The 14,067-nt window shown below is 45.0% G+C and overlaps 1 protein-coding gene across 2 annotated transcripts in view; it reads left to right on the top strand.

Moving 5' to 3' along the window:
* mindy4 (MINDY lysine 48 deubiquitinase 4) overlaps positions 1-14,067 on the top strand; it is a 277,344-nt gene that overhangs the window by 138,925 nt on the left and 124,352 nt on the right. For both annotated transcript variants that reach the window (XM_085987410.1, XM_085987411.1), the window contains exon 6: positions 6,732-6,784. In XM_085987410.1, the coding sequence (XP_085843536.1) occupies positions 6,732-6,784 (53 nt within the window). The remainder of the gene's footprint in view (positions 1-6,731; positions 6,785-14,067) is intronic.

Below are 14,067 nucleotides of genomic sequence, written 5' to 3' on the forward strand. Positions count from 1 at the left end.
CAGTGGTTTACCACACCCCTCATCTCCGGAATCAACCGAGTGAACCTTCTCTGAACCGCCTCGAGAGCAAGTATATCTTTTCTTAAATATGGAAACCAAAACTGCACGCAGTATTCCAGGTGTGGCCTCACCAATACCCTGTATAACTGCAGCAAGACTTCCCTGTTTTTATACTCCGTCCCCCTTGCAATAAAAGCCAAGATTCCATTGGCCTTCCTGATCACCTGCTGCACCTGCATACTAACTTTTTGTGTTTCATGCACCAGGACCCCCAGATCCCTTTGAACTGTAGCACTTTGCAGTTTCTCTCCATTTAGATAATAACTTGCTCTTTGATTTTTTCTGCCAAAGTGCATAACCTCACACTTTCCAACATTATATTGCATCTGCCAAATCTTTGCCCACTCACTTAGCCTGTCTATGTCCTTTTGCAGGTTTTTTATGTCCTCCTCACTCATTGCTTTCCCTCCCATCTTTGTATCGTCGGCAAACTTGGATATGTTGCACTCGGTCCCTTCCTCCAAATTGTTAATGTAGATTGTAAAGAGTTGGGGTCCCAGCACTGACCCCTGCGGAACACCACTAGTTACTGATTGCCAGCCCGAGAATGAACCATTTATCCCAACTCTTTGTTTTCTGTTAGATAGCCAATCTTCCATCCATGCCAGTATATTGCCCCCAATCCCGTGATTTCTTATCTTGATCAGTAATCTTTTGTGTGGAACCTTGTCAAATGCCTTTTGGAAGTCCAAATACACTACATCCACTGGTTCCCCTTTATCCACCCTGTATGTTACATCCTCAAAGAATTCGAGCAAATTTGTCAAACATGACTTCCCCTTCATAAAACCATGCTGACTCTGTCCTATTAAATTATGTTTATCCAAATGCTCTGTTACTGTTTCCTTAATAATGGGCTCCAACATTTTGCCAACCACAGATGTTAGGCTAAGTGGTCTATAGTTTCCAGCTTTTTGTCTACTTCCCTTCTTAAATAAGGGTGTTACATTAGCAGTTTTCCAATCTGCCGGGACCTTTCCTGAGTCCAGGGAGATCTGGAAAATAATCACCAATGCATCCACAATCCCTACCGCCACTTCTCTCAAGACCCTAGGATGTAGGCCATCAGGCCCAGGGGATTTATCCGCCTTAAGTCCCATTATTTTACTGAGTACCATCTCCTTAGTGATTTTAATCGTCTTTAGCTCCTCCCCCCCCCCCCCCCCCGCCCCCCCCATTGCCCCCTGTTTGTCCAGTGTTGGGATATTTTTAGTGTCCTCTACTGTAAAGACTGATACAAAATATTTGTTCAGCGTTTTTGCCATCTCCATGTTCCCCACCACTAGTTTCCCGGTCCCATCCTCTAAGGGACCAACGTTCACTTTAGCCACCCTTTTTCTTTTTATATAGCTGTAGAAACTCTTGCTATCTGTTTTTATATTTTTTGCTAGTTTACTTTCATAATCTATCTTCCCTTTCTTAATTAATCTTTTAGTTATTGTTTGCTGGCTTTTAAATGCTTCCCAATCTTCTATCCTCCCACTAGATTTGGCTACTTTATATGCCCTTGTTTTCAGTCGGATACTATCCTTTATTACTTTACTAAGCCATGGATGGCTGTCTTTTCTTTGACTCCCCTTTTTCCTCAGTGGAATATATTTATCTTGAAAGATGTGAAATATCTCCTTGAATGTAGACCACTGCTCTTGTACCGTCTTACACTTTAATCTGTTTTCCCAGTTCACTTTAGTCAATTCTACTCTCATACCTTCATAATCTCCAAAAAAACAAAAGTAACCTGTTTAAACGACTACCGTCCCATAGCACTCACTTCTGTCATCATGAAGTGCTTTGAGAGGCTGGTCAAAACCCACATCAACTCGTTACTACCTGACACACTGGACCCACTCCAATTTGCCTACCGCCCAAACAGATCTAGGGATGATGCCATCGCCACTGTACTGCACACTGCCTTATCACACCTGGATAAGAGGAACACCAATGTGAGAATGTTGTTCATTGATTATAGTTCAGCATTCAATACCATTATCCCCTCCAAGCTTGTCAACAAGCTCAGTGAGCTAGGACTTAACACCTCCCTTTGCAACTGGATCCTGGACTTCCTGACGGGAAGACCCCAGGTGGTGAAAATAGGCAGAAACACCTCCTCCACACTGATCCTGAACACGGGAGCTCCCCAGGGTTGTGTGCTCAGCCCCCTTCTGTACTCCTGTTTACTCACGACTGCGTGGCCATGCACAATTTCAACTCCATCATCAAGTTTGCTGATGACACTACCGTTGTAGGCCTGATCACAGATGGCGACGAGACAGGCTACAGGGAGGAGGTAAGAGCCCTAGGAGAATGGTGCAAGTACAACAACCTCTCCCTCAACATCAGCAAAACAAAGGAGATGATCGTGGATTACAGGAAGCGGCAGGGGGAGGGACACACCCCAATCTACATCGAAGGGGCTGAGGTGGAGAGGGTCAGCAGCTTCAAATTCCTGGGTGTATTCATTACGGAGGACTTAACGTGGTCCCATCATATCGACGTCGTAACCAAGAAGGCATGCCAACGCCTGTTCTTCCTCAGGAGACTGAAGAAATTTGGAATGGCCCCCCAGATTGTCACCAACTTCTACCAGTGCACCATCGAGCGTATCCTGTCCGGCTGCATCACTACCTGGTATGGCAACTGCACCGCCACAGACCGCAAGGCTCTACAGATGGTAGTGAAAGCTGCACAACACACTATAGGAATTAAACTACCTGCTGTGCAGGATACCTACCCCGAGAGGTGCCGGGGGAAGGCCCTGAGAATCATTAAAGACGCGAATCACCCCAGCCACAACCTCTTCGCCCTGCTCCCGTCCGGTAAGAGACACCGAAGCATACGATCTCGTACCAACAGGTTTCGAAACAGCTTCTACCCCCAGGCCATAAGACTCATGAACGATTAATTTATTATTATTTATTACTGTTTTATTTATTATTACTGTCTTTCTATTAGTATTTCTATTAGTATTTTTATCATTGTTATGCCATATTTATTCCAATGTTGGGAGGACTAGTAAAAATCAACATTTCATTGTGCCGTACACACGTCTGCAGCACGGTGGCATAGTGGTTAGCACTGTTGCCTCACAGCGCCAGGGACCCGGGTTCGAATCCGGCCTCGGGTGACCGTCTGTGTGGAGTTTGCGCATTCTCCCCGTGTTTGCGTGGGTTTCCTCCGGGTGCTCCGGTTTCCTCCCACAGCCCAAAGATGTGCAGGTTAGGTTGATTGGCCATGATAAAAATTGACCCTTAGTGTTAGGGAGATTAAAGACGTGGGGATAGGTTGGGACATGTGTTGGTGTAGGGGTTACGGGGATCGGGTGGGATATGTGTCGGTGCAGGCTCGATGGGCCAAAATGGCCTCTATCTGCACTGTGGGGTTTCTGTGATATATGACAAATAAAATTGAATTGAATTGAATCTCCTTTATTTAAGCTCAGTATGCTGGTTTGAGATCCAACTCTCTCACCCTCAAACTGAATTTGGAATTCAACCATATTATGGTCACTCATTCCAAGGGGATCCTTTACTAGGACATTTTTTATTAATCCTGTTTCATTACACAGGACCAGATCTAAGATTGCCTGCCCCCTGGTTGGTTCAGTTACATACTGCTCAAGGAACCCGTCCCTAATACACTCTGAACTCTTCCTCAAGGCTGCCATGCCCAATTTGATTAGTCCAGTCAATATGAAAGTTAAAATCCCCCATGATTATAGCTGTTCCCTTATTACAAGCCCCAACTATTTCCTGATTTATACTCTGACCAACAGAGTTGCCACTGTTAGGAGGCCTATAGACTACACCCACTAGTGACCTTTTCCCCTTATTATTCCTTATCTCCACCCAAACTATTTCACTATCCTGATCCTTTGACCCAATATCATTTCTGACTATTGCAGTGATTCCATCCTTGATTAACATAGCAACCCCACCTCTCTTTCCTTCCTGTCTGTCCTTCCTAATTGTCAAATACCCTTGTATGTTTAGTTCCCAGTCCTGATTATCTTGCAGCCATGTTTCCGTAATGTTTGACCCTTTCCAGTTTGGAAGGTTTTGTTCATTCATCTTTTTACACGCAACGGCAGCCCAGGTTTTATATGAGGATATGGATATGACTCTCCAGGTTTAGATCTGGGCATTGTTCAGTAGTAATTTTTATGGTGGATTGTATGTGCTCGCTGACCTACATTGACTCCTGGTCCGGCAACGCCTCGATTTTAAAAATTTGTATTCTTGTTTTCAAATCCCTCCATGGCCTCGCCCCTCCCTATCTCTGTAACCTCCTCCGGCCCTACAACACTCCGAGATCTCTGCACTCCTCCAATTCTGGCCTCTTGCGCATCCCCGATTTTCATCGCTCTACCATTGGCGGCCGTGCCTTCAGCTGTCTAGACCCTAAGGTCTGAAGTTCCCTCCCTAAATCTCTCCACCTTTTAAAACGCTCCTTAGAACCTACCCCTTTGACCAAGCTTTTGGTCACCTGTCCTAATACCTGCTTATGTGGCTCGGTGCCAAACTTCATTCGCTAACGTTCCTGTGAAGCGTCTTGGCGACATTTTACTGTGTCAAAGTCACTATATAAATGTGAGTTGGTGGTGGTATCTCTCATTTCCACGTTGGTGCTTTTTTCCTGTAAGCAAGAGCCAAGGGTTCCTTTGTGTCTCTTTGTTTCTCCCTCCTGCTTCCTTGCATTATAATGAAGATTAAATTGAAGTTAGCAAAGGATTTTCTAGGACTACTTCATTGCCTCCAAAATTCCTAGTTTATGGAGTTCCTGGACTTCTCGGCCAGATTGAGAGGCTGGTCATCTGTCAGGCAGGTAGGCCTACGATACCAGTGGAGTGGAGTTCACAGATTGGGGGTACGGGGCGGTTGAAGAGCAATGTTCCCTCGAATTATTTTTTTCCTGTGTGGACCGTTTAAATTTGCTGCGCGGCCGTGCACGCGCGGGGTATCTTCCAGCAGCAGCGCTGGTGAGCGGATTGCGCGGGACCTCGCGATTGGTGTGCGGCCGTGCGCGTGCGGTATCTCTTCCAGCGGCAACGCTGGTGAGCAGCCTGCGCGGGACCTCGCGATTGGTGCGTGGCCGCGCACGTGCTGGGTATCTTCCAGCGGCAGCGTTGGTGAGCGGCCTGCGCGGGACCTCGCGATTGGTGTGCGGCCGTGCACGCGCGGGGTATCTTCCAGTGGCAGCGTTGGTGAGCGGCCTGTGCGGGACCTCGCGGGGGGGTTAAAATTCCTCCCTTTTAGAATTCAGGTTATTTACATTTAAATATAAGTATTTGTACATATGTGGAAGACCAGACCTGACAAAGTACTGGTTGTGACCATTTCTCTTCTCCAAAGGAATGTTGTTTGTACATTTATACATTCCTCTAAAGATTGCCAGTATGCAGCAGAGGGACGTAAATATAGCACATAAAGTGAGAGGGCAGTGTGGAAGAAATGCTATTGCACTGCACTACTCTCTAACCACGAGCGATTGATCAAGTTGCAAATGAATTGATCTGTTAAACCATTGAGTTTGTTTTGCTTTTGGTTTGTACATGTTGGCAGCTAAACACAATTTTTTTGATTACAATGTTTGCATCAAGCTCAACATAATCTATTTGAGAAAATAGTGACCTGAATTCAGATAAACAACCAACTGATGCATTCCTGGTAAATAGCAACCAGGTGAAGTAGTGACAAGTGGCTTACCTGCATGCCAGCAGCCCTGCCTAACACACATTTTTATTATACTACCTCTTGTGTGTTATTATGTATCCCACGTGTACTCACTGGACCAGTGAAATAAATTAGTGGGAGTTTCCCTCAGTGGCTCAGCCGGTTTATACAGTGAGTGGCCGAGCCGTGCAAACCAAGGGGTACCAGATTTGATCCCTGTCTTCGCTGAGCTACGTGATCTCACCCACTGAGGTGGTGCAAGGCAGGTTGCAGTTCACCTCGACACCTCTGGGATAGGAAGGGGCCAATCCACCGGGGTTCCTGCACCATCTCGCTATTCACTGATATGTGCCGAAAGCGCGTGTATGCACACTTGGCGCGGACTGTGATGGTTCACAGAAACCCCACAGTGCAGATAGAGGCCATTTCGGCCCATCGAGCCTGCACCGACACATATCCCACCCGATCCCCGTAACCCCTACACCAACACATATCCCACCCTATCCCCGTAACCCCACGTATTTTAATCCCCCTAACACTAAGGGTCAATTTATCATAGCCAATCATCCTAACCCGCACATCTTTGGACTGTGGGAGGAAACCGGAGCACCCGGAGGAAACCCACGCAAACACGGGGAGAATGTGCAAACTCCACACAGACAGTCACCCGAGGCCGGATTCGAACCCGGGTCCCTGGCGCTGTGAGGCAACAGTGCTAACCACTATGCCACCGTGCTGCCTGAAGTCGAGCAGCCTGCTGGCACTTCCCTTCAAAATTCGCATGTGGTTAATGACCACATGAATGTGTTAACGCTTACAATGTCAATGTGGGGGAATATGCTTTGGAATGGGTTTGGTGCAGTGTGAAAATGAATATGCACGTGGATTTAGCAAACAGTAAATCATTTAGACTCCACATTTGCCCTGCTTTACACAGACGCATTACTGCATTGGACTATCCTGACTCTTCACATATAATAACGTCTTATTCTTGCTTTCCAGACCGTCCCCTATGTGTTCTCCTGAAAATCAACTGGAGGAACGGCTGCAGATAGGTACTGCTTGTAAATCTTTTCAACCTTCTGTAGATCTGAAGTTACCTTTCGGAATACTGTTTTAAATAAAGTAAAGGTTTAAGAAATAAGTGTCCTGCAACCCTCCACTGCAAAGTGGTGAGGTCCGGGTTGTGTCTTTGATTCCTCTGTGAAGACGCACACACTAAGTTCCTGATATTGGTCGGAGGAAGACACTGTTTAAAAACGAGGAGAGCTGTGATCCTTTGCTAAAGGGAGGAAGAGGAAATTGTTAAAGTTAACCTGGGCTTTTCTTGTGCACCTCCTGTCTTGGTTGCACTAGCCCAGGCTTTGGAGCAAGTCATGTGCCTGTCCTGTGCTCTGTTTGGGAATTGTGCATGAAATGAAGTGGAGGGAACATTGATTAATTGTAACAGAAGCAAAATACTGCGGATGATGGAAATCTGACGTAAAAACAGAAAATGCTGGAAATGCTCAGCAGGTCAGGCAGCATCTGTGGAGAGAGGAACAGAGTTAACGTTTCAGGTCGATGACCCTTCGTCAGAACTCTGTGAATTGTCTTCAGCTCGGTATCTTGGTGCCACTATACTGCAGGTATAGGTCTCACTTGTAGAGTTTGACATGTATCGGAGTTAGCTTGCTTAGCTGCATGTTGCGCTGAGTACAGTGACAAAGGAGCTCTGATATTGTTTCCTTGGATGTGTATGCAGAGCTTTGATCTCCCGGGTGGCTAGGTTTTTCACTGCTAGAGAGCGTGTCTGCTGGCTCCTAACGTCAGAAAGAGAGACTCCAGTCCCCAACCACTTAGACCATGTCATGAATCTGATCATTCATGAAGAAATGACTCATGAAATAACACTGGGCGGCCAGCTGGTGGCGCCGTCCAAGGAGTATAAATACTCGGGCGTGGGCCCAGCTTGCCCAGGACGTTTTTGTAACCAGGAACTAGTGATGTAACTAGAAATCTCATGGTTGTGAAACAGTTGATTAAAGCCTTGTTTTATACTCAACCAAGTGCTTAGTGAGTTTTCTTACGTCAGACCATCCATGCTTCTTACAGTCACTCGCCTGTAACGAACAAACGACGCTAACCATTTGTTATTAACACTGAAGCCAGTTATAAAGGCGTCGCTTACGCGTTGGCTATCTCGGGCTATATTGGAGGTGGAAGCTTTGTCATAATGTTCATAAGTTGCCACCGGCTCTCTTTAAGGCTTTTGAATTGATTAGCTCTATAACAGATACGCCACACTTACTGAATTACTCCACTATGTTGACATTATATGTTGATAAATGACGTTACAAATAATAATGAATATATAACGTATTGTTTTTGACATCACATTTAACATCGGTCCTGACCAGCAGCACTGGAAACGGGCCATTCGGCCCAACTGGTCTATGCTGATGTTTATGTTCGACATAGAAACATAGAAGATAGGAGCAGGAGTAGGCCATTCGGCCCCTCGAGCCTGCTCCGCCATTCAATGAGATCATGGCTGATCATCCAAATTCAGTACCCTGTCCCTGCCTTCTCCCCATATCCCTTGATCCCTTTAGCCTTAAGAAATATATCCAACTCCTTCTTGAATATATTTAATGAACTGGCCTCCACTGCCCTCTGTGGCAGAGAATTCCACAGGTTCACCACTCTCTGGGTGAAGAAATTCCTCCTCATTTCAGTCCTAAATGGCTTACCCCTTATCCTTAGACTATGACCCCTGATTCTGGACTCCCCAGCCATCGGAAACATCCTTCCTGCATCTAGTCTGTCCAGGCCTGACAGAATTTTATAGGTTTCGATGATATCCCCTCTCAATCTTCTAAACTCCAGTGAGTATCAGCCCAATCGACGCAATCTCTCCTCGTACGTCATTCCTGCCATCCCAGGTATCAGCCTGGTGAATCTTCGCTGCACTCCCTTCATGGCAAGAACGTCCTTCCTCAGGTAAGGCGACCAAAACTGCACACAATACTCAAGGTGCGGTCTCACCAAGGCCCTGTACAACTGCAGCAAGACATCCTTGTTCCTGTACTCGAACCCTCTTGCTACGAAGGCCAACATACCATTTGCCGCCTTAACCGCCTGCTGCACCTGCATGCTTACCTTCAGCGACTGGTGCACAAGAACACCCAGGTCTCTTTGCACTTCCCCTTCTCCCAATCTATTGCCATTCAAATAATAGTCTGCCTTCCTGTTTTTGCCACCAAAGTGGATAACCTCACATTTATCCACATTATAGTGCATTTGCCATGTTTCTGCCCAATCACCCAACCTGTCCAAATCATACTGGAGTTTCACGACATCCTCCTCACAGCATACCCTCCCACCCAGCTTTGTGTCGTCTGCAAATTTGGAGATATTACATCCAATTCCCTCGTCCAGATCATTAATATATATTGTGAACAGCTGGGGTCCTAGGACCGACCCTTGCGGTACCAACGACATAGATAGGACAAGGAAAGAGGTTCTGCTGAGGGAGTATGAGCAGCTAGGGGCCAAATTAAAAAGCAGAATCACAAGGGTAATAATCTCTGGATTACTACCTGAGCCACGAGCAAATTTGGCTAAGGTAAATAAAATCAGAGAGTTAAATGCGGAGCTCAAAGACTGGTGTGGCAGAAATGGGTTTTGCTTCTTGGGACACTGGCACCAGTACTGGGACAGGAGAGAGCTGTTCCGTTGGGACGGACTTCACTTGGCCAGTGCTGGGACTAGAATCCTGGCGAATTGAATAACTAGGGCTATAGAGAGGGCTTTAAACTAATTAGTGGGGGGGAGGCTTCAAGAGAGCAAAAAATAAAAATGCCAGCGGAGAAGGCAATAGAGCAAGGTAGCAGTGGGGGAATTAAAAACCAGAGCGTGTCAGGAAGGAACAGAATATATAAAGGTAAAGTAGTAAAGGGGGTAAAAGCAGGAATAAATTGTCAAAAAACATATTTAAAAGTTCTTTATCTGAATGCACGCAGCATTCGTAACAAAAATAGACGAGTTGACGGTACAAATAACTACACATGGGTATAATCTGGTGGCCATTACAGAAACATGGCTGCAAGGTGACCATGACTGGGAACTAAACATCCAGGGGTATTTGACTATTAGGAAGGACAGACAGGAAGGAAAGGGAGGTGGGGTGGCTATGTTAATAAAGGATGGAATCACTGCAATAGTCAGAAATTATATTGGGTCAAAGGATCAGGCTAGTGAAACAGTTTGGGTGGAGATAAGGAATAATAAGGGGAAAAAGTCACTAGTGGGCGTAGTTTATAGGCCTTCTAACAGTTGCAACTCTATTGGTCGAAGTATAAATCAGGAAATAGTTGGGGCTTGTAATAAGGGAACAGCTATAATCATGGGAGATTTTAACTTTCATATTGACTGGACAAATCAAATTGGGCAGGGCAGCCTTGAGGAAGAGTTCATAGAGTGCATTAGGGATGGGTTCCTTGAGCAGTATGTTACTGAACCAACCAGGGGGCAGGCAATCTTAGATGTGGTCCTGTGTAATGAGACAGGATTAATAAAAAATGTCCTAGTAAAGGATCCCCTTGGAATGAGTAACCATAACATGGTTGAATTCCAAATTCAGTTGGAGGGTGAGAGAGTTGGATCTGAAACCAGCATACTAAGCTTAAATAAAGGAGACTATGAAGGTATGAGAGCAGAGTTGACTAAAGTGGACTTGGAAAATAGATTAAGGTGTAAGACGGTACATGAGCAGTGGTGTACATTCAAGGAGATATTTCACAACTTTCAAGAAAAATATATTCCACTGAGGAAAAAGGGGCGTAAAAGAAAAGACAGCCATCCGTGACTAAGTAAAGTAATAAAGGATAGTATCCAACTGAAAACAAGGGCATATAACGTAGCCAAATCTAGTGGGAGGATAGAAGATTGGGAAGCATTTAAAAGCCAGCAAAGAATAACTAAAAGATTAATTAAGAAAGGGAAGATAGATTATGAAAGTAAACTAGCAAAAAATATAAAAACAGATAGCAAGAGTTTCTACAGTTATATAAAAAGAAAAAGGGTGGCTAAAGTGAATGTTGGTCCCTTAGAGGACGAGACCGGGAAATTAGTAGTGGGGAACATGGAGATGGCAAAAACGCTGAACAATTACTTTGTATCAGTCTTTACAGTTGAGGACACTAAAAATATCCCAACACTGGACAAACAGGGGGCTATGGGGGGGAGGAGCTAAACACGATTAAGATCACTAAGGAGATGGTACTCGGTAAGATAATGGGACTTAAGGCGGATAAATCCCCTGGACCTGATGGCTTACATCCTAGGGTCTTGAGAGAAGTAGCGGTCGGGATTGCGGATGCATTGGTGGTAATTTTCCAAAACTCCCTGGATTCAGGAAAGGTCCCAACAGATTGGAAAACTGCTAATGTAACGCCCTTATTTAAAAAGGGAGGTAGACAAAAGGCTGGAAACTATAGACCAGTTAGCCTAACATCTGTGGTTGGTAAAATGTTGGAGTCCATTATCAAGGAAGCAGTAACAGGACATTTGGATAAGCATAATTTAATCGGACAGAGTCAGCATGGTTTTATGAAGGGGAAGTCATGTTTGACAAATTTGCTCGAATTCTTTGAGGACGTAACAAACAGGGTGGATAAAGGGGAACCAGTGGATGTGGTGTATTTGGACTTCCAAAAGGCATTTGACAAGGTGCCACACAAAAGATTACTGCACAAGATAAAAAATCACGGGATTGGGGGTAATATACTGGCATGGGTGGAAGATTGGCTATCTAACAGAAAACAGAGAGTTGGGATAAATGGTTCATTCTCAGGTTGGCAATCAGTAACTAGTGGTGTTCCGCAGGGGTCAGTGCTGGGACCCCAACTCTTTACAATCTATATTAACGATTTGGGGGAGGGGACCAAGTGCAACATATCCAAGTTTGCCGACGATACAAAGATGGGAGGGAAAGCAGTGAGTAAGGAGGACATAAAAAACCTGCAAAAGGACATAGACAGGCTAAGTGAGTGGGCAGAAATTTGGCAGATGGAATATAATGTTGGAAAGTGTGAGGTTATGCACTTTGGCATAAAAAATCAAAGAGCAAGTTATTATCTAAATGGAGAGAAACTGCAAAGTGCTACAGTACAAAGGGATCTGGGGCTCCTGGTGCATGAAACACAGAAGGTTAGTATGCAGGTACAGCAGGTGATCAGGAAGGCCAGTGGAATCTTAGCTTTTATTGCAAGGGGGATGGAGTATAAAAGCAGGGAAGTCTTGCTTCAGTCATACAGGCCACGCCTGGAATACTGTGTACAGTTTTGGTTTCCATATTTAAGAAAAGATATACTTGCTCTCGAGGCAGTTCAGAGAAGGCTCACTCGGTTGATTCTGGAGATGAGGGGGTTGACTTATGAGGAAAGGTTGAGCAGGTTGGACCTCTACTCATTGGAATTCAGAAGAATGAGAGGCGATCTTATCGAAACATATAAGATTGTGAGGGGGCTTGATCGGGTGGATGCGGGGAGGATGTTTCCACTGATGGGTGAGACTAGAACTAGGGGGCATAATCTTAGAATAAGGGGCTGCCCTTTCAAAACTGAGATGAGGAGAAACTTCTTCACTCAGAGGGTAGTGAATCTATGGAATTTGCTACCTCGGAGAGCTGTGGAAGCTACAACATTAAATTTAAAACGGAGATAGACAGTTTCCTAGCTGATAAGGGAATTAGGGGTTATGGGGAGCGGGCAGGGAAGTGGACGTGAGTCTAGGTTCATATCAGCCATGATACTATTGAATGGCAGAGCAGGCCCGAGGGGCCGTATGGCCTACTCCTGCTTCTTACGTACCCCACTAGTCACTGCCTGCCACTCGGAAAACGACCTGTTTATTCCAACTCTTTGCTTTCTATCGGCCAACCAGTTCTCTATCCAAGTCAGTACCTTGCCCCCAATCCCATGTGCCTTAATTTTGCATGCTAATCTCTTATGCGGGACCTTATCGAAAGCTTTCTGAAAGTCCAAATATACCACATCCACTGGTTCTCCCTTATCTATTTTACCAGTTACATCCTCAAAAAATTCCAGTAGGTTAGTCAAGCACGATTTACCTTTTGTAAATCCATGTTGACTTTGTCCGATCCTGTCACAGCTTTCCAAGTGCTCTGCTATTACATCTTTTATAATGGACTCTAGCATTTTCCCCACTACCGATGCCAGGCTTACCGGTCTATAATTCCCCGCTTTTTCTCTACCACCTTTTTTGAATAGTGGGGTAACATTAGCTACTCTCCAATCCATGGGTACTGTTCCAGATTCCATCGAATGCTGGAAGATGATCAGAAAAGCATCAACTATTTCTAGGGCCACTTCCTTAAGTACCCTAGGATGTAGATTATCAGGCCCTGGGGATTTATCGGCCTTCGGTCGCATCAATTTTCCGAACACCATTTCCCTACAAATACTGATTTCTTTCAGTTCCACCCTTTCATCAGACCCTATGTTCCCCGGCATCTCTGGGAGGTTATTTGTGTCCTCCTTTGTGAAGACAGAACCAAAATATGTATTTAGTTGGTCTGCCATTTCTTTGTTCTCCATTATAAATTCCCCTGATTCTGACTGCAAGGGACCTACGCTTGACTTCACCAATCTTTTTCTCTTCACATATCTATAAAAGCTTTTACAGTCAGTTTTTATGTTCCCTGTAAGCTTACTCTCATATTCTATTTTCCCCATCTTAATTAATCCCTTTGTCCTCCTTTGTTGAATCCTAAACTGCTCCCAATCCTCAGGATTATTGCTTTTTCTGGCCAATTTATACGTCCTCTCCTTGTATCTTATGCTATCCCTAATTTCCCTTGTTAGCCACGGTTGAGTCACCTTCTTTGTTTTATTTTATGCCGGACTGGGATGAACAAATTCTGTAGTTCATCCATTTGGTCTTTGAATGTTTGCTATTGCCTATCCACCGTCAACCCTTTGAGTGACATTCCCCAATCAATCCTACCCAACTCGCGCCTCAGACCATTGTAGTTTCCTTTATTTAAATTTAGGACCCTAGTCTCTGAGTCAACTACTTCATTCTCCATCTTAATGAAGAATTCGATCATATTATGATTGCTCCGACCCAAGGGGCCTCGTACAACAAGATTGCTTATTAATCCTTTCTCGTTACATAATACCCAGTCTAAGATGGCCTGATCTCTGGTTCGTTCCTCGACATATTGGTCCAGGAAACCATCCCGTAAACACTCCAGGAATTCCTCCTCCACAGTATTGTTACTAATTTGGTTAGCCCAATCTATATGTAGATTAAAGTCACCCATGATGACTGC

The sequence above is a fragment of the Somniosus microcephalus genome, chromosome 5, assembly GCF_052327205.1.
Source record: "Somniosus microcephalus isolate GS21.2 chromosome 5, FLI_Smic_1.0, whole genome shotgun sequence".
Lineage (NCBI taxonomy): Eukaryota > Metazoa > Chordata > Chondrichthyes > Squaliformes > Somniosidae > Somniosus > Somniosus microcephalus.